This window comes from Artibeus jamaicensis, unplaced genomic scaffold (genome assembly GCF_021234435.1).
Source record: "Artibeus jamaicensis isolate MK-2021 breed Jamaican fruit bat unplaced genomic scaffold, CSHL_Jam_final contig_373, whole genome shotgun sequence".
Lineage (NCBI taxonomy): Eukaryota > Metazoa > Chordata > Mammalia > Chiroptera > Phyllostomidae > Artibeus > Artibeus jamaicensis.
Window position 1 is genome coordinate 4,277,197 of NW_026521807.1, and position 20,168 is coordinate 4,297,364.

At 48.8% G+C, this 20,168-nt stretch overlaps 1 protein-coding gene across 1 annotated transcript in view; it reads left to right on the plus strand.

Moving 5' to 3' along the window:
* The window catches only part of THBS4 (thrombospondin 4), a 57,182-nt gene that overhangs the window by 36,079 nt on the left and 935 nt on the right, over window positions 1–20,168 (plus strand). The window contains exons 7-20 of the mRNA XM_037130786.2: window positions 90–283; window positions 1,737–1,874; window positions 4,095–4,163; window positions 5,903–6,055; window positions 8,987–9,091; window positions 9,646–9,753; window positions 10,065–10,224; window positions 11,548–11,666; window positions 12,524–12,576; window positions 15,043–15,236; window positions 16,180–16,358; window positions 16,887–16,935; window positions 17,035–17,231; window positions 17,813–17,985. Coding sequence (XP_036986681.2) covers window positions 90–283; window positions 1,737–1,874; window positions 4,095–4,163; window positions 5,903–6,055; window positions 8,987–9,091; window positions 9,646–9,753; window positions 10,065–10,224; window positions 11,548–11,666; window positions 12,524–12,576; window positions 15,043–15,236; window positions 16,180–16,358; window positions 16,887–16,935; window positions 17,035–17,231; window positions 17,813–17,985 — 1,891 coding nt within the window. The remainder of the gene's footprint in view (window positions 1–89; window positions 284–1,736; window positions 1,875–4,094; window positions 4,164–5,902; window positions 6,056–8,986; window positions 9,092–9,645; window positions 9,754–10,064; window positions 10,225–11,547; window positions 11,667–12,523; window positions 12,577–15,042; window positions 15,237–16,179; window positions 16,359–16,886; window positions 16,936–17,034; window positions 17,232–17,812; window positions 17,986–20,168) is intronic.

A 20,168-nucleotide genomic window follows, 5' to 3' on the forward strand; every position in this document is an offset into this window, starting at 1 on the left:
GAAAAGAGAGGTTCATTGAAAAACCAAATTTTATTTTGTATCAGCGACATTTCCTGGTGGGGTAAACAAGCCTATTGTTTTCCTCCTAGGTCCTCTCAGCGTGCAGTCCGCTACCCCAAGCACACTGGTGCCCCTGGCGCCCCCTGCACCCCCAGTGCGCCAGTGTGACTCCAACTCTTGTTTCCGCGGAGTCCGATGCACCAACACTAGAGATGGCTTTCAGTGCGGGCCCTGCCCCGAGGGCTACACAGGAAATGGGGTCACCTGTTCTGACATTGATGAGGTAAAAGTTCAACTCCCTACAGCATATGGAAAAAGAAGCCAGCCTGATGACTAAGAGATGACTTGGGTTGGCCCCCAGGCTACTTAAAAACTACTTCCTAATGATGCCTCAGAGACCGTGAGACACCAGGAGCAGTGGGAGGAAGGAGGCATGACACACGGTGCGGCTGTGTTCACAATACATCCGCTCTGTGTTTCCAGCTCTCCTGCTCATCCCTGTTGCTATGATACTGAGATTGTGGCTTTCCACTCTACCATGGATTGTTTCTCTTAAGCAGTCTCAGTTATAATTTTGATTCTTCCACACTTTTACAAATGCCGGAGGAGGAGACCTATGTAAGGATATGTCCCAGAGGTTACAACTGATTTCTTCAAGCTTCCAAAAATAGAGGAGCAAAGGGGAATCTCAAACTAACAAGGCTTGTTGACAAGGCCCCATAACCTGTAACCAAAACAGCCCAGGGATGGAGCCAGAAAGACACATGCAGCAACTGCAGGCTGGTCGGACAGCTGCCAAAGCCTCTGAAGTAGCCTATTTCAAGACCACAATTAGCCAGGCACCAGTCCGATCCCAAAGTAGCGTTCATAGTAGGTAGCAAGGCTGCCATCAGAATGTGCCTTTCCCCTCCCACCCAGCCAGAGGAAGGTCCGAAGGAGAAATGGAGGGGGTGAGGTGCATACAAGGAGCGTAGACACACATTCACACAGACATTCACTCACAGATGCACACACACTGCTCCTACAGGCTCCTGGTAGCTCATTACCTCCCCCTGCAGTAAGCAATTAAGAGGGTCTCTAGTAATCCCCCAATTGCAGAAACCTGTACACATTTCACAAAACTGCATCTGGTTTTTATCTCTGAGCTAGAATTTTCCTCCTTTTGAAAGGGCCAGAAGTGATCGTGTTTTTTACATTAGTGGAAGTGGTTTAAAAAAAAATAAAGATCAGAACAAATCTCTTAGACTCCAAGGGCCTTGGAACTGCCACGGGCTCCCTCAGTAGGGCACAGACAGGCACGGGGCCTGATGGATCACATCTCACTGAAGCAACAACTGCCCGAGCTTTGTATTTTCGGGGTCTCTTCTTTTGAGTAGTTGTTTCAGCACTGCCTTTGGCCTCGTATAACAGACAGCCGTCAAGTAGTCCAAGAGCGTCATCCTTTTGCAGGGATTTCTAAATTCCAAGTTGGAATATCAGGGAGTTTTCACTGGGAAGTGCAGTGATTAACATTAGGGCCCCTTTCCACTGGGCTGTACTATTGCACTGTAATACAGCAAAGCAACTCCAGATTGCGTGGTTCGGGGATTCCCAGGGCAACTCTGAAATCGGAAGCCTTTATTTCCTTTTATCATTCTGACCACCAAAATTGATTAAACAAGAACATGCAGATAGATTAATGAAAGTTTGAGAGTGTTTTCACCATGTGACTAATGCTTTATTTTTTTTCTCTCCAGTGCAAGTACCACCCCTGCTACCCAGGTGTGCGCTGTGTGAACTTAGCTCCCGGCTTCAGATGTGACGCCTGCCCTGTGGGCTTCACAGGGCCCATGGTACAAGGTGTGGGGATCAGTTTTGCCAAGACAAATAAACAGGTGGGCTGAAATTATGGCCTGTATTTATTTTTATCTTAATTACCAGCAGAAAATCTGATTGGCTCCTACCTCATTTTGTACAACACTTTACCTCCTTGAGCAGCCAATGCCATGGTGCCATTGAGCATGTTAGGATGTTTTCCATCTCATTTCTGAGTAAATGTAATCACAAAGTTCAGTAGGGAGGAAGCTCTTCAATGGGAATAATGGTATTACTAGAAAAACAGTGAATGGGGGAAAGCATGATTCAGGCATATTTTGTTGGTAGCCACTGAACATTTTGTCCTGTAAAAATAACTTGAAAATTAGGGAAACAAATAAAAGCTTCAAAAAATTAGGTCACTTTTATAGTCTTTGTTGCTGATCAGAAACTGTTTTAGAGATGGGAGGATTTCAGTAGGTGAAATCACCCACCGAGGAATCCCCTGCTTCTCTGCTGTAAACTCTGAATGGCCATAAAGCACTTGGGCACTTTGTGACAGTCTTCATTTATTTCCAGTGTTCTGCTGAATCCTGGTCATTATTTAACTGACTGACTGTGAAATTCTCTTTGATGTCTTCAGCCCTTAAAAGTGCTTGGTCTATAAATATATTTTACTACCTTAGGGAAATTATTAGCTTTAAAGAAGGGCAGGTTCGTTATCTCCTAGCTGCCTATCAAAGAATCCTAGAGGGCATGATTTTTTAGACTAGAAAAAGGAGGCAAGCCAGACAGCTAGGAGTTACAATAAGCCATTAGAGTAATGACCCAATATTTTTCTTCTCCTCTAAAGACAAAATTTCCAGGACTCAACCAAGAAAAACAGATAAAATGAAATAGAAGGGGCTTTATGTAAGCTATTAAGGAGCACTTCCCAGTGGATTTTCAGCAATATGGTAGATTGCACTGAGATAGAAGGGAATCACCATGATTAAATTTAAAAACAATTTTAATGCATCACCAATATCAAAGGAAATGTGGAAACAAAGAGGGAACTCAAAACCAGAGCTGTGGGTGGAAGCTGATGCCGCAGCAGCTCCTGAGAGATGAGACCTGGGTGTAGGTCCCAGGAGGGGGATGCACCTGTGTCACCTGTGTGCATACAGCAGACGTGGTCTTGAACCCACAGAAAGATCTAACATTCCTGCATAAAGCCAGGGGCCTTAAAGAGCTACCTTTCCCATTATAAGGAGATGAAAAAACTTTACTAGCCCCCAAAGTCCACAAGGAAGCTTGATGTCAGTTTTGGGACAAAGTTAACACAAATGAAAATTGTCCACAACAAATCAAATCACCACACTTACGTCACATACAGCTGTGAGCTCCAGACTTGCGTTACACACATAATACAGATAGATAAGCCAAAAAGTAACATGCAAACCAAAAAGTAACATGCAAAACCCCCAGGGCCCCAGCTAAGGCCAAAGCCACACAGCTTGGTGAAGAGACTCCAAACCCAGAGCCAGTGGGACACCCATGGGCAAAGGCAGCGCTACCGAGGATACGCTCATACACAAAAATGGCAATTTGCATGGAGATGCTACCATGAGGAAACATGGTGAATATAAGTTTAAAAGGATAAAGGGGAAAAGGAAGGAATAGATATCCTAATTAAAGAATACAGCAATGGGGGAGGGGGGAACAGGCATGTTAAAAGACAGCCAGGTAAAATTTATTCAATAAAAATATCATTGGCATTAAAAACTTAATAGGTGAGCAAGACAGATAATAGAGTTTATAGACTGGAAGGTGGAACTAAGGAAATCATCCAGAATGCAGCACAGAGATATAAAGATATGCAAAATACAAATGAGGTTAAAAGTCAACAGAAGAGATTAATAAGAAAGTCCAATATTAGTTTAATTGTAGTTCTAAAGAAAGAGTAGAAGGAATAGGAGCAGAAGGAGACAGAATTTTCCAGAATTCCAGAAAAATAGGAATTCTCTGATAGAAGTACATTGAGTCCCAAGCAGGATAAAGAAGGACCTTCTTCACTAAAGAGGTGGCAGAACAGATTTATCACACAAGTTGTCTTTTCTGAACCACTTTAAACACCATGCAGACAGCCACCACTTGAAATTAAGGGCAGCCTGATACAAATGCAGGGAGACGGCTAAAATGATGCCCCAGTTACCGTTCTGCCTGAGATTTCCTGTCTTCACACAGCAATGTCAAAACACAGCAAAATTTCTCTGCATTTGTACTTAAACAGAGTGTCTCTTTAAATCTTTCTGTACCAGCTCTGCAGTGACATTGATGAGTGTCGAAATGGAGCATGTGTCCTCAATTCTATCTGCGTTAACACTTTGGTAAGTAGTTTTCATGGCTGATGTGATCAAAGCAGACCAGTTAGTAACCCAAGTGTGTGTTTATAAATCATAACCCCAAAACACATATAGAACATATGGGCATAATTTATTCAAATGGAAAATGAGAGTAAAATTTTGTGCTAAAAATGGTTTTTAATACATAAAAATAATTTTATAAGTAGTTTCTAAAAGAATAATTTTATAACTGCCAAATTTGTTTTTAATCTTCCATCAGAGTTGCAGCGTTGGGCTTTTAGATACATATTAATGACTAAAATATCATCACTTTTGTATTTTATGAAGGTGAAGAGCTTCTTCATTTATTCTCACTATTCCAGAAGGTGAATTTTACTGGTGATGACACAATCCCTAAACAGTGTCCAGTATTTCCATGAAACTTTTGAAAGTTATTTGCGTTAAATTAAAATGCCTCACACTTAGGGGTCTAAAATTTAAATCTTCAGACATGGGTTTTATTTCTGAAGGTTCCTGTCAGCTGTTTCCCAGGTGTTCAGTGCAGCATGGTAGACTGTCAATGGAAGAGAAGAACTACTGAGTCCATGTCCATCCGCTTCTGTCCTCCTGTGTGTCCCTGGGAGAGTCACTTAATCCATAGGTTCCCAGTTTCCTCCTATGGAAAAGCTTTTTAGAAATACAATCACTTATTTTAATCCTCTCAACAACCCTGTCAAGAGACACTGTTATCATCCCCACTTCACAGCTGAAGACACTGAAGCACAGAAAGGTTCGATAATTAGGCCAAGGCGACGCATGTCACAAGACTTCTGGGGTGGCTGCAGAGCCTGTGGGCTTCACCGAGGAGCACACAGGGATTTACACTCAGCTTAAGGACACAACTAGTCTGCACAAATAGGCATTGACATGATGGTAGTAACTAAAGCCACCTAGGGAGGAGAAAAGTAAACAGTCTAGAAAGCAGCACTGCAGAGAACCTCAAAAAATAAAGACGTGGGCAAAGAAAGAGGAGCAGAAGCAGAGGAGAGAACTGACCTGATGGAGCAGCCCAATGAGTCTGGCAGGTCAAGAAAGATCACTGAAGAGCATCCTTTGAACTTGGCAGCTCTGGGATGTTAGTGACTAAAACCATGGAATTGTACACTTTATGTGGGTCTCTTTCATAGTATAAGTTTCATCTCTATGAAGCTGTTAAAAAGTCATACCTGGCAGCGGAAGTACCTTTGCACTGGTGCCGACGATGTTAGCAGGTTTCCACCAGAGCAGTCCACCTCATCAGGGCTTGTCAGTGCAAGGCCGCCAGCATTTCTCTGTACCCTGTTCCTTTGTCACTTCGTTGTTTAAAAAAAATGCCACCAAGAAAGCAGTAAATAAAAAAATTCCCACTTGTGTTTTGATCAAGTAGAACTCCCTCTCCCTTGTCTCAGAGTAGATTCTCTAACTTCTCCTCCCAGTACTTTATGGGAACTTTCAGCCCTTCGCCCTTGGCCCCCTCAGTGAAGCTGGCTTGTCAGAGTGAGTGTTCACCATCTCGCCATCTGCCCTGTCCTTCTGTCCCTTCCTGCCTGCATGACCTGCTGCAGCCTCCACTCTGGTGGCATCTTTCACAGTATTCACACCATCTTGGAAGACACACATGGAAACAGAGACAGGCACAGGTCTCACTTAATCCTGGCATCACGTCAAAGTAAACATAGTCACGATCAATAACTTCGCTCACACTTCTGAGCTCCTGGCTTATCATCTTATCTGTGCTTTTACAGGGATCTTATCGCTGTGGGCCTTGCAAACCTGGGTACACTGGGGATCAAACGAGGGGGTGCAAAACGGAAAGAAACTGCAGGAACCCAGAACTGAATCCTTGCAGCGTGAACGCACAGTGCATCGAAGAGCGGGGTGGGGACGTGACATGTGTGGTAAGTTAACACCATTCTGGTTTCTACATGCTTCAGGGTAAAAGAGCTCATAAATGAAAACATTTCAATCAAGATAAACACAGAACGTAGAGGTGAGATCGTCATCCGGGTTCGTGGGGAGCAATCAGAAGTCCATCCAACCCGCAGCTGCCTCCTCTCCCCCTGTTGGCCTGGGTTGACCCCATGCCCCTTGGGCCGCTCAGGGGCGGAGCCCCAGCTCCCAAGCACACTCTGCCGAGGGTCTGACAAGTGAGCAGCAGGAGGCCCAGGAGCCTTCTCCTTCCCCACCTACTGCCCGAGTGACTTGTTTGTAGTAACTTATTAGCACACTGCTGTCATTTCTAACTGTCCTCACCCTTAAGACCTTCAGTTTCAAAATCTGGCCCCAGGAGCTGGCTCACAGTGGAGAGGTGGCAGGCTGTTGTAAACCCTCGGAGAAAACAACCCCGTGTCTCCCACGCATTGTGTGTCCCTCCACCCACGTTCAGAAATTGCCACTCTTCTTCCTGCGTACTTCCCGACCCCGGAGCCGATCTGGGGAGAAGGAGGCTGGGAAGGGCGCAGGGCAGTCTTGGCCTGACCTGAGTCTCATGGCAGGCTGGTGTTCTGGGCCCCTGGGGAGGAAGAAGGCTTGTTCCCGTCATCCCAAACTCAGGCTCCAGAGTCCTCGCGGATTCTAGGCACTGACGAATCAGCCACTTTCGCCTGCCCACCTCCGCCGCCCTGTCCAGTGAGCCAGGCCCTGGTGGGCGACCCTCAGAGTCCGAGGTTCACAGGTTCACGGTGAACACGTGAGTGCCAGGATGGATTCGGGAAGACTTCTCCCCTCTCCTCTGTGCCTCACACTTAGACGTGTGTAAGCTCGCAAAAGTTTCTACCATGAGCATATCACTTTCAAAGGATGAAAAATGAAAAGAGTCAAAGTAAGTTTAAAAAATAGATGCAATGACATCAGCTCTTGCTGGCAATACAAGGCCCTGATGAAGGAACAGGCTGGGTCAGAGGGGAAACACAGTTTCCCTAATTCCCACGGATCGGGCACGTTTATCACCACTGAGAGAGAAGCGTGGATCTATATTTAAATCCTCATTTTCTGTGAACAAATGAACGACTTCCCTGGGACAGTGGGTGATGGGGCTGTTAATATGTTTTTGAATTTGTAATAAGGCACGACAACAGATGGTAAAGGATTAATACACTTGCTGTGACTACTAAAATAATGTAATCTGCCAGAAAATGGCTCATTAAAAATGTATTTGCTCCTAGAGGAAATTTTTTCTTCATTACAGTGAGTCAGGGACCATGCCCCACAGCCGAGCACTGCGGGCCCTCCAAGGGCCGCTGAGCAGGAATGGGGTGGCGGTGGTGGTGAGAGGAGGGCTGTCTTTGGAGTCCTGCCTCTCGGGTTGCAGGGGTTGCAGACCGAGAGCGCAGACGACCGAGTGGGCAGGCTGCTGCTTAGGCAGGTGCTCATCTTAAATCACCTCATTCTGATGAGCGAGGCCAGGAAATTTAACACTGACTCACGCAGAGTGTCTCTTCCCTTGGCCCTGACTGTCCCTCAGACTCTCTCCCACCCCCTGCCCTTCCAGCTGCCTGTCCTCTCCCAGGTCCTCTCTCCCGCGTTCTCTGCGGTCCCGCCGGCCCCTCCTGTCAGTGTTCACCCTGCTCCTCAGCAGGGCTCCCAGGTGCCATCTCATACCAAGGACACCACTCACAGAATAACTTCTTTCTCTTTGGTTTGTCAAACATCCTTTAATGAGGTCAACCAGAAGATAGCCTGTCAGAGGAAGAACTCAAAGCTCTCATTAACCAAAGATACATGGAGGAAGGCATTGGACTGTTCAAGTCCCAGCTCTGAGATGCTGAGCAAGGGACCTAACCACTCCAAGCCTAGTTGACTCTTATGTAAAATGGGATAACAGAGGCCTCGCGGCACCACCGTAACAATCAGAGAAAACGGCTGTGGAGCCTGGTGTGGAATGTTTTCGTGCCTGTTCTGCTGACATGAGGCTTGCTCTCGGCAGCTGCCGGTGGCCTGGGCACTGGGTGGACTTCTCCAGGGAAGCAGTGGACACACAGACCCAGCACTGTGCCTGCGGGGGCCTTGTCCTGTTCAAAGAAATGGGTGGAAATAGATGTCAGGCACTTTAGAAGGCTCCTCCTCTTGTGGGAACGGATCTAGAAGACTGTTAGATTCACAGAGATGACTGTGACTCAAGAGCGATAAGGAAAGTGCCACATTCGCCCAGAGAAAAGAAATTGGACAGGCCATGGAGAACGTTTGGCAATCACTGAAAATCACAAACACCCTTAGGACCAGGAATTTTACACCAAGAAACCAGTACATGTACAGAATGGCACGTATGCTACAGTGAATTGTTGCAGCATTGTTTGCAATCCAGAAAGGTTTTTAAAACCTGACGCCCACCAGTAGAGGACTGGGTAAATTAATTGAGGCACGTGCATACCACATTTTGTATGATATATTGGTTGCCATTAAAAAAAAAACCATAATAATTCTACAAGGAGCGATATGGAAAGAGCTCCAAGATATAATGTTAATTTTTTTAAAAATCAAGCTGCAGAATCACTTATCGATATACGCAACCAATTGTGTTGACAGAAAAAGAACGGTGGGCATTTGCTGGTCCACCCATAGCCCACCTCTCACACAACGCAGGGGAACTGATTACCTTGCTTGCCCAAGCTAAGGGAACAGGAGCAGGAAGTTCACACTGTGTCTCCCTTTGTACCTAGTGAATTTTGAACCGTTAGACTGCTCAAAATACAATAGTTTTAAGATCCTGCCCAGCAAGGCCAGCTGGCACTGGGCTCTCCCTCTGGGAACGTGCACACAGAGGCAGCGGCCCTTGTCAGCCTCCTGTCTGGCGCGGCTTCCCAGGCCTCTGATGGGCTTTCCCTTCACAGTGCGGAGTCGGATGGGCTGGGGATGGCTACTTCTGCGGAAAGGATGTGGACATCGACAGCTACCCAGACGAAGAACTTCCGTGCTCTGCAAAGAACTGCAAGAAGGTACGGACGGAGGGCGAGTAGGAAAAACCACACACTGACTCACTCATGCACCGTGGCTCTTCGAGCGACATGTGTATGGGGAGAGGTTCTGTGGCTTCCACTGAGATGTGCATTTGTAGACAGGCTGCCTCTCAACTGTAGCAAAAGAGCCATTAATAATAAAGCCAGGCAGCCACAGTTATCTTGAGGTTTGACTTAATACAGGTGCAGAGGGGAGTGTGGGAAGAGGGGGTAGTTGGTAAAAGGGTACAAACTTTCAGTTATAAGATGAATAAGGTCGGAGGATTTAAGGTATAATGTAGTGACTATAGTTGATGACCCTGTTGTATCATTGAAATTTGCTGAGAGAGAACAACTTTAATGTTCTCAACAAAAAAGGGTCAGGGATGGGTGAGGTGATGGATCTGTTAATTAACTCATTTCGGGAATCCTTTCACACTATGTACGTATATGAAATCATCACATGATACACTTACAGTTTTGTCAATTATACTTCAATAAAGCTAAAACAAAAACAGGTGTGATGTCTCTCTGAGCTGTGTTCCCTTGCTTAGGACAACTGCAAGTATGTGCCAAATTCTGGCCAAGAAGATGCAGACAGAGATGGCATTGGCGACGCTTGTGATGAGGATGCTGATGGAGATGGGATCGTGAATGAGCAGGTACCGACTTCACAGGGAGGGCCCAGGAATTGCCTCATGCCAGGGAAGACGGAAGAAATCTCGTGAAGCCAACTATTTATATTAACCATCCACATGTTTATTTCAGTGCCTGCAGTCCCATAGCACCACAACTGCTTATTCTAAGATTATTGAATGTTTAAAACATAAAACTGGCAAACCTGGGCCTCCTGAGTCCTGAGAACTCAGGACCACGTTGGGGGGAGGTGGCCGGCCGGCATCTACTGCAGGACCAGCACACAGGAGGGAAGCAGTAATAGTCAGAGGAAGTGTTCGGTCTTCTGATCCTTTAGGACAACTGTGTCCTGACTCACAACGTGGACCAAAGAAACAGTGACCAAGATATGTTCGGGGATGCCTGTGATAACTGCCGGGATGTCCTCAATAATGACCAGAAAGACACTGATGGGGATGGAAAAGGAGACGCCTGCGATGATGACATGGATGGAGATGGTGGGTTTGTCTCGTTTTGTCTCATGTTCAGAGCTGACTTGTCCTCTTGCCCTGTTCTCTTTGAGGAGCAGGGATAGGATTAGTAGCTATGAGGTCCTTCCCACTCCAGGTGGATCCAAGCAGCCTGTGACTGGGGGACCCAAGGTCCGCTCATGTCTGTAGGAGGAGACTACATAGCCAACTCCCCTATTTAATAACCCTGGTGTTTCTGGAACGCTACACCATTGCCAGAAACCTTGTAGGAAAGCAGTATCTCGTCAGGACTGTGTCTTTGCAGGGCATCCATCTTCCAGATTCCACCTTTCCCCCCTCCCCACCATCCTCTTCACACACGAGGGGCCTGGAAGGGGAGAGTTTGGTGAACAGGCCTTGAGCAGGGTCACAGGCTACAGCCCCCAGGTCAGGCTCCCCCTGCAGAAAATCAGGCATTTCCCAGGAGACATGGGCATCCCCCTGCCGGCTCTGGGGGGAGCTTTGGAGGCAGGGTGGCTGCACCACCTGGCTCTGGGGCCTACTGAAGGGGCGTGGCACTGGTCTGTGCACATGGGCCCTGGGGCACAGTCCTGAGCTCTGGAGCCCACGGGACATGAGCAAGGACAGTTGTTCCTCTAGAGCTTCCATAATGTACATATGACCACTATCAAAGCTTAGGCTGGATCCTTTACCTTCTGAAAAACAAATCACATCACAGGGCCTGGAAGGAAAATCCTTTCAGAACATTACATATGCACGCACACACACACACCCCTCTCCAAAATATCCACGCCTCTGTGGAACATGGCCTCACCTTCTACAAGCCCAACTGATGACTCAGATCCAGTGGTGTGTTGATAAACCAACTCAGTGAAGCAAACCAAAACCCCAAGTTGTAGCATTTGCCAGTTTCTATCACGTAAACAACCACTTCCACCACCGCTGAGTTCAAGCTACCTGTATGAGAGGACATGATTCAGTGGGAAGCTGGGAAGAGAGGGGCATGATGGGCCCGCCCGAGCCCTCGGGTACCAGGCCTGGATCACACACCCGCAAGTCCTCCCTCTCCAGGGTCAGCCCACCCGGCCCTCACCACCTCCTCTGGTTGCAGAGATAGCCCTTGATGTCTTGCCTCAGATCACTGTTGATTTTTAAGTCTCCCAGAATGCATCCTTTGACCTCACCTCCAGACAACTGCTGGAAGAGGTGGTGGCTCTCTGAGGATGGTCTGGGCAGACGTCACTCCCCACACGCATGTGTACAGACCTGAGCTCCACGACACCCAGAAGTGTGTGTCCCAGACCTGTCTGTGGTGTTCGCCTGACTCAAGGAAGCGCTCCTTTCTTGTAGGAATAAAAAACATTCTGGACAACTGCCAGAAAGTTTCCAACCGTGACCAACGGGACAGGGATGGTGATGGCGTGGGGGATGCCTGTGACAGTTGTCCTGATGTCAGCAACCCTAACCAGGTGAGTAGGGTACAGGGGAATTCACACTGTAGGCTGACCTCCCCTTGCAAAGATGCAGGTAAGACCAACCAGCAGAGCCCCCAGCTCAGTTCTTGGCTATTGCCATGCGCCCAACAGAGCAGAGGCGGGGAAGTTGCCTGCTAGGCCTGGGGTGGGAGGAGCAGCGCTGCAGGAGCCCCGAGGTCTGATCTCACGGGCTGCAGAGTGCCTCTGAGGTTAGTGACATGAGTTTGGTGAGGCCCAGGCAAGTTTTTTTCTGCTGCAATGAAAACATAGCATGGACGTTAACCATGGGAACTTTGTGCCCCTTTAGTCCCCGGATCCCTACACTGACTATGTGTGGACATTTCAGATTAAGATCAGTCGGCAATGTGTTATCTCCCTTCTCTCTCCTCCTCCCCGTCTAGATAATTGGGGATGATGTGTCATGTATTTTTAAAGCCCCAGGAGAGGAGAGTCATCTTGTCCTCTGTGACTCACTCCCACTCTGGCTCAATTCCAAATTGCAGGGGCAGACAGTAAGTTTGCTTGGTCCCGGGGCCTATGCTGGCTCCCTCCTGACCCAGGCTAGGGTTCCACGTCTCCACCTGCCACCCTGCTGCCCCGGCGCCCTTTTCTGATTGGCGCATCTGGTGTGTGGGTAGCCCATCCACATCCCCTGATATTTTGGAAGGCGTTTCTGAAAATTCACCATTGCGCCTACACCAGTATGGTGTTGGCCTTTTGCAGTTTTGCACTGTCCCCATTCCAGAGAAAGAAATCCTGAGACCCAGTGATAATGGGCCAGGTCTGCCTTCTCCGGAACGTTTCGTGCACACAGTCCTGGGGACAAATAACGTGTTCTGTTCTCTTTGCAGTCTGATGTGGATAATGATCTGGTTGGGGACTCCTGTGACACCAATCAGGACAGGTACGGCACCTCTCCCAGCCGCACAGCACCACACGAGACACCAGTAGAGAGTTCTGTCCTTCAGAACGTCCTGCTGCCTCCAGGTTTCGGGGGCTCTCTGGGTAGACTGAGCTGCTGGGGGCACAGTAGCCCTGCCTCTGGCCAGGGTCACACCTCCCTGAAAGTTCTGTATTAGTGGGGTGACAGTGTCAGGAGAAGCCACTACCCACTCTAGCAGGTGAGAGTCTATTAGAGGAGAGGCAGTATGGTGTAGTTCAGAGATGGGCCCCAGAGGGACACAGCTAGATATAAACCCCAGTTCCTCCACGTACAGACTGGTGAACCTTAGGCAAGCTACCTCATCTCTCTGCACCGCAATTTTCTCATCTGCAAAATGGGTTGACAGTGCAATGTGGCTCGTAGGACTATTGTGATAACAGTTAATTTATGAAAATTGCATATTACAATTTCGGTTACATAGATAGCATTCAATGGATACTAGCTCTTTTTTCCATTGCAGTCTTTCAGCTCAGGAAAGCTTCACCACCATCCCAAAATAGCTGTCAGTTTGCTGCAGGATCTCACTTCTTTCATCATCCTTAGAATTTTTTCATTATACTTCTCTCAGTGGAATTGTCCTACGCAAGTGAGTCTTGTCAACCCTCCTAGCCCCACATGGACAGAGCCCTAGGTCAAAGCCTGGATCAGATGCTGCAGGAACATCACCAAAAACAGACATGTGCGGCTCTTCCCCAAGGCTTCTGCAGAACCAGGCTCTGAACCCTTTCATCTCTGTGGGGAATAAGCACAGAGGCGGTGGGACAGGGGCGAGAGGGAGAGGACTCCAAGAGGCAAAAGCAGGAAGAAATGTAGCTCCGCTTCTCAGCCTCTTGCCAGAGGCTGCCCTGCAGTCAGCAGCCTGGCTCCAGGGCAGTTTCTATAAAGTCCCCTTGTCAGCCTTGTGTTCAGTGTCCTTGCAGTAAAGGACACACTAGCCAGCTGAACTTGAATGTACTTCTCGGTCTCTCAGTCTCAATTTCTTCATCTGCAAATGGAGGTAATTAAGTGCATCCTGCAGGTCATGGTGAAATGAAAGATAATGTAGGTAAAGCTCCCAACGCAGCGCTGGTCCTCGGGTGACCTGCACAGAGTGGTGGCTGCTGTTATCACAGCCTGGGCAGAGGCAGGCCAGTGAGAGCCTGACCCAGGGTGTCTCCACTTTGGAGTGGAAGAGGGGACCAACACCCTGATAATTTCCCTAAATGATGTCCATCATGAATGTTCCCCATCTCAGGTCACCCCGCACTCTGAGTGCCATCTAAGTAATTTGTGAAATACCCTGTCCCACCAGCCTCTAGATATTTGCATGAAGTAAATGACTCATTTTGCTACATTTTGATTCCCACAATCTTGAACTTTGGGGAGGAGGATAGAAACTGCTTGTTTTTGCATTTAAAATGTCCAGGGCTACAGAGAACGGGGGCTAATGGAAATAGCTCCATTTTAGGATGTAAAAAACAGCAACAGGCACAGGAATTCCACTGTTGGAGCTACGTCACCTTCTGCTTGTCCAGTATGGCCTCACTTTCTTTGGGACCCAGCTGGGAAGCATGGCCTGAAGGGCATGGACTGGGCCCTGGCTTCCTCCCCTGTCCCATCCCAGACGAGGCAGGGACAGTTCCCGGCCAGGATTGGCCCTGGGTAGAGCAGATGAAGAGAGTACCTGCTCTGATCCAGGATAGCCACAGGAGGTCTTGTCAACTCAGGGGAAGTTCTGGGAATGGGACACACAGCCTAGAAAGGAGAAAAGTCACATGGGCTGAGGAGGAGGGTTCTGAGAAGTGCTTTGGACCAGGACTGAGCCCAGCCCACATGCTCACCTCTCAGGAAGGGGCTGCCTGGTTCTCTGCCATTTGCATCTGATCCTTCTTGGGTCGACTGGCCAGGGATTTTGAAGAGTGACAGAAAACACAGGGCTTCATAAGACCAGATACTTAGAAGTGCTTTTTCCTACATTAAAATTGAAAGTGCAAAATTCTAATCACTTAATCATTTCATCTTCATAACAACCTTATGAGGTTGTCCCCATATTCCAGATGGGGACACTGAGCCATAGCGGGTCCAGTATCCTGCTGGGGCCACAGGCGCAAGGGGCTGAGTAGCCAGGCTCCACTGCCCCTCACTGACCCCTTGGCACCTTCTCTCAGCCAGGGATCAGCTAGTAGCCTCCAGGGATGGATAGGAGTGTCTGGGTACAAAATCACAAATCTGACCCTTACCTTCTTGCACAGGAAGTGAAGTGTTATTGTGTCAGGTTGAGAAAGTGGGGAAATGGTTTCTGAGGCCCACGGGGGCCTTATATCTGAGGACAGGAGGTGTTTGATAAAAAGACCAGGCCTGGTTAAAACCCCAAACCATCCCTCCTGAGAGCTGGACCCCCTCTGTCTTCTCGTGACCCATGCTGCAGACTACCTCTTTCTCCCGCAGTGATGGAGACGGGCACCAGGACAGTACAGACAACTGTCCCACCATCATTAACAGTGCCCAACTGGACAGTGATAAGGATGGAATTGGTGACGAGTGTGATGACGATGATGACAATGACGGCATTCCAGACCGGGTGCCCCCTGGACCAGACAACTGCCGGCTGGTCCCCAACCCAGGCCAGGAGGATAGCAATGGTAAGTGGGCTCAGCCCAAGGCTACACGGGACCCCCAGACTTCCGTTACCCAGGTGCAAGGCACATCTCTCCCAGGACACCAGCTTCTCTGAGTAGCCACAGCCTGTGTGGACAGTAGACACTGATAGATACCATTCTCCAACTGTCAGAGAAAAGCTGCTTTGCAGATTCTGAGCAGAGCTAGGCTGAGATCCCATGGGCCAGGAGCGGCTAGATGTTCCCATGAAAGGAGCTTGAAGAGCCGCTCTGCCATCTTGCTTGCTCCCTTCACCAGGCATCACAGAACAGGAGCAGGAGAGAGAGAAGGCATAGCAGCAATGGCTTAGATGGGGTTACAGACTTAGATGTGAAAGGTGGACACCCAGCCAGAAGTGAGACAGCAGGTGCAGACTGTGGTGAGCTGGTGAGGGCCCGCCCATGCCCAGCCATGCAGATGCAAATATTTTAACACCAGCAGCTTAACAAAACACACTATGGGCCAGCTTCAGCCTTAGAACCACCAGAAATTATGGTCTTAGAGATAAATTTTGGTGACAGTAATTTCCCTGCATGTTATACATTGTAGTCTGGAAAGGCCCACAGACATTTGTTTATGTAAGGTTAGGCATGCGGTCCAGCATTTGGTAAACCCACTAACTTTGAAGGATACCCAGAGTTTCTGCGAGGTCAGTTTTGAACAGTCCCCACTCCATTCTGTCCCCAGGAAGTTCTTTTGACCCCCCATACAGTGGGGTTCACCAACCCATCCCGAGGACTGCGGTGTGGGCCTGGGGCAGGCTTGGGCACAGGTGATGTCAGGGTTCCCCTCCCCACCTGGGACGAAAACTAGCCCTGAGGCGGACCGTGGGTTCACTTCTGCTCCTGGCCCAGCCCCCTACCTCTTTAAGGAGTGTTGGTGGGTACAGCATCGTAAGCTCCTCTCCTCCCCTTCCATCCCACTCAGGCGACGGTGTGGGAGACGCCTGTGAGACAGACTTCGATCAGGACAAGGTCATCGATCGGATCGATGTCTGCCCGGAGAATGCTGAGGTCACCCTGACCGACTTCAGGGCCTACCAGACCGTGGTCCTGGACCCCGAAGGGGATGCTCAGATTGATCCAAACTGGGTTGTCCTGAACCAGGTGTGTCGCATGGTTGGCAACATCTTAGCTTTGTCTCAACACAGACCCTCTGAGCATAGAAGGCAACCCAGGGGGTGCTGACTGCAAGGCAGGCACTGCTCCCCGCCACACGTACTCCGCACCACAGCCCTGTGACAAAGCACTCTCAGTAGCCCCAGTATACAGGTGGTGAGACCAAGTCTTGTACGACTTCAATGATTGCTCACGGTAGTGCCGCAGTAAGTGGCCGAGGTTGCTGGGAACGGGGCGCAGGCAGCCCGGCCCCCCAGCACACTGCCTCCCACGGGTCCTCATTGTGTAACTGAAGGAGGCAGGCACAGAGAGGCCCAGATTTTCCAGCATCACCCAGCAAGACATTCCTTAGAAGTGGATGTTCTCAATCACGGCTTTACTGAGTCATCCTAAATGACAGTTTTATCAAAATTATTTCTATTTGGCTTTGAGCACAGAGCAATCTCTCGGGTAATACAGTCTTTACGTGGAGGTCAGATGTCACTGACCACTTAACTCCTTCGACTCTCTCTGCAGGGCATGGAGATTGTGCAGACCATGAACAGCGACCCTGGGCTGGCAGTAGGTATGTCCAGGGCCTTCGTTACCACCTGTGCAGAACTCACTCTTTCCAGGTATTCGAGTGACTCTCTCTGCTTTTCTAATTTTCCTCTGATCTCTACAGGATACACGGCTTTTAATGGAGTTGACTTCGAAGGGACCTTCCACGTAAACACCCAGACAGATGATGACTATGCTGGCTTTATCTTTGGTTACCAAGACAGCTCCAGCTTCTACGTGGTCATGTGGAAGCAGACAGAGCAGACGTACTGGCAGGCCACCCCGTTCCGAGCTGTTGCAGAACCTGGCATCCAGCTTAAGGTACGGGTGGTGTGAAGGCCTTTCTCCTGGCCCTTCACACACCTTCTACATTCTATACTCTCCCCCAGGGCACTGTTTTCATCTATGAAACAGCTGCTTTCGTGCCATCATTCAAGCCACTGTAGCCCACCCAGGTCCTTGCCTTCCTTCCCATGGACGAGTCCTTTCTAACTTCTGGGGGGCCCTAGTGGTGAGACCATCAGCCCAAGTAGGGCCCAAGAGGTGGAGAAGATTTGGGGGTACATCTGAAGCATACTGTGTTGGAAACTGGCTCATGTATTTCCTCAGCGGGGCCGACTTTATACAGGAGGGCTGAGAGGCTGCCTCTGTTACTCCCCCCGGGGAACAGGCAGAGTTCAGAGCCCTCATCAGGCAAATGTGGGAAGCAGTGGATTTATAGAAGGAAAAATATGGGGTTGGTGGAATATTGGCCAGGGCCGAGATCACCTCAGTAGACATGGCATCTTAAGTGTTTATGCTTTTGTGCAAATCCAGGCAGCCATGAATCCGGCACCCCTTCACTACCCCACGGATGCGGGAAGGGCATTCTGTTCTAAAACCTTGCTTGTGTCATTGTGCAGGCTGTCAAGTCTAAGACAGGTCCAGGAGAGCACCTCCGAAATTCCCTGTGGCACACGGGGGACACCAGTGACCAGGTCAGGCTGCTGTGGAAGGACTCCAGGAACGTAGGCTGGAAGGACAAGGTGTCCTACCGCTGGTTCCTGCAGCACAGGCCCCAGGTGGGCTACATCAGGTAGGCGGACGACTCCTCTCACCTTGCACTGGAAGCAGAGCACACCGTTACTCTGCACCTGGGAGCCTTCGCTTCCCTGAGCAGGCCCGACCCGGCATTGTCCGAAAGGGCATGCCAGGGTTCCGAGACCTTGGGCTACGGCTCACAGAAACGAGTGGGGGGAGCGAGGCTCAGGCTGACCACCTGGACTTTAGGACCAAAGAGAGGGTAGAAGGACATTCTGGGGAGACCTGGGCATAGGGGGGCTAGTGCTCTTCTGCCATGTTCTTCAGAGAAGCCTCAGAGTGGACACACTGATGACCTGTGTGAGGTGAGACATGTGTCCGAGTCTGCATCCTCACCTCCCGTGATCCCCCTGGGCCCTGTGAGATACTTACCTGTGACTACTTCACACTGCAGTGAGTCCCTCCGAGTCCGTCATTCCTCCTGGACATAAACCACACAAGGGCTGAGCCTGTGTCTTATTTGATCTCAGTCTCCCAGGGCCTGGAATGTACCACACAAGGCATGAACTGATTTTCATGGAAGTCAATGTAATCTGCCTCATTTCCCTATAGGACTATGTTTTAAAAAACAAACTATTCTCAGAAGCTAGGATGGCTTAGGACTGCATCTTAAGATGAAATGGAGACTGGGTACTCACTCTGTCATTGCTCCAGCATGCAGACCCCGCCAGCTTATGTGGTGTGTTTGAGAGGAGAGCTGATTACAGCCTCCTGACCAGCACAGGACAGCAGCCTGGGTGGGGGAGGGAAATTGTGAGGGCTAACTCACGTTTTGTTCTTCGAGACGTTACAGAGCATGTGCTGTCTCAGTCACATGATCTTGTTCTCAACTCTGTAAGCCCAGTGCCCCCTCTTCTGCTGCAAAATGAAATCATAGAAAATATAACCTACCTGCTCATATAGTTTTAGAAAAGGTTTGACCCCTAATAGAGAAATAACACTTTATATGAAATGCTTGAACATAACCACAGCAGAACACAACCTGAAACAGACACTTGCCTGCCCCCTGGAATCACCGGGAAGGTGACGTTCTAACAATGCAGCTGTTGTGTTGATACCTTTTCAATGTTACAGTGGTGTTTCCTGCAGTAGCATAAATTTCCAAAATGGTAAACAGCTTTTTTTTTTCAATTTCAGTTGATAGTATTATTAGTTTCAGGCGTACAGCATAGCAGTTAGACATAACTTGGTGATCTCCCCCGTAAGCCTGCTGCCCACCGGACACCACGCGTGGTTATGATGGTGTTACTGCCTGGATTCCCTGTGCTGGCGCCGTCCCCCACACTCCTGTGACACTCCTGTACTTCCCTGTCCCTTCTCACCCAGGCTCTTTCTTTCCCATCTGGCAACCATCAGTTTATTTTTTCTATCTATGAGTTTGTTTTTGAACAGCTTTTCATTTTCAAACAGAACAAAGTACTAAACAGTTTCTCAGCTTACCCTAGAAAATTCAGTTTATAGAAGGGTGGGCAAAAGTAGGTTTACAGTTGTGAGTACACAAAAGTTTATTCTTGGGTTATTTATTTGTATTACACCTGTAAATGTACTCCTTCCCACTCCTTCATTAAAATAATACAAAAAAAAAAAACCATGTTCACGAGTAAAAGGGAGTTAGGTTCTAGGCCTGGGTATTAACTAAATTCACCTACCCACATGTCTGGAGTGAAGGACAACTTTTGATTGTTCTCTCCAGGGCCTTGTAAGCCATCCAGCATCCCTGGTGTCTGTCATCGTGCCACAGAGACATCCAGAAATGACCCCACAAATTTTTAAAACCCCACTTTAAGGGAGTGTTCTTTCCTGATGAAAATTATTGCTCTGAGCTTCCACCAGATGAAATCAATCAGACCCAAGAGCAAGCAGCGCATGTTAGGTGTGGTGTGTAGCCGAGGTAATAACTCACAGAGGAATGAAGGCACGAGGCTTGTTGGTCCTGGGTCATGTTGTGATTTCTCTATAACTGTGCCCATCGGGTTTGACTCTGTGCCCAGTGTCTTGTTGGGCTTTGAGAGCAACAGAAGATGGGAGGACACCTGGTCCCTGACCTCGTGGAACTTCCAGTCTCATGGGGAAGAGGCAATAGCTAGAGCACAACCCAGGTCCATGGGAAATAGAGGCATGTGCGTGATGAAGATGACATAGACGAGCAGCGGGAGCCTGGCTCTCACAAAGAGCCCT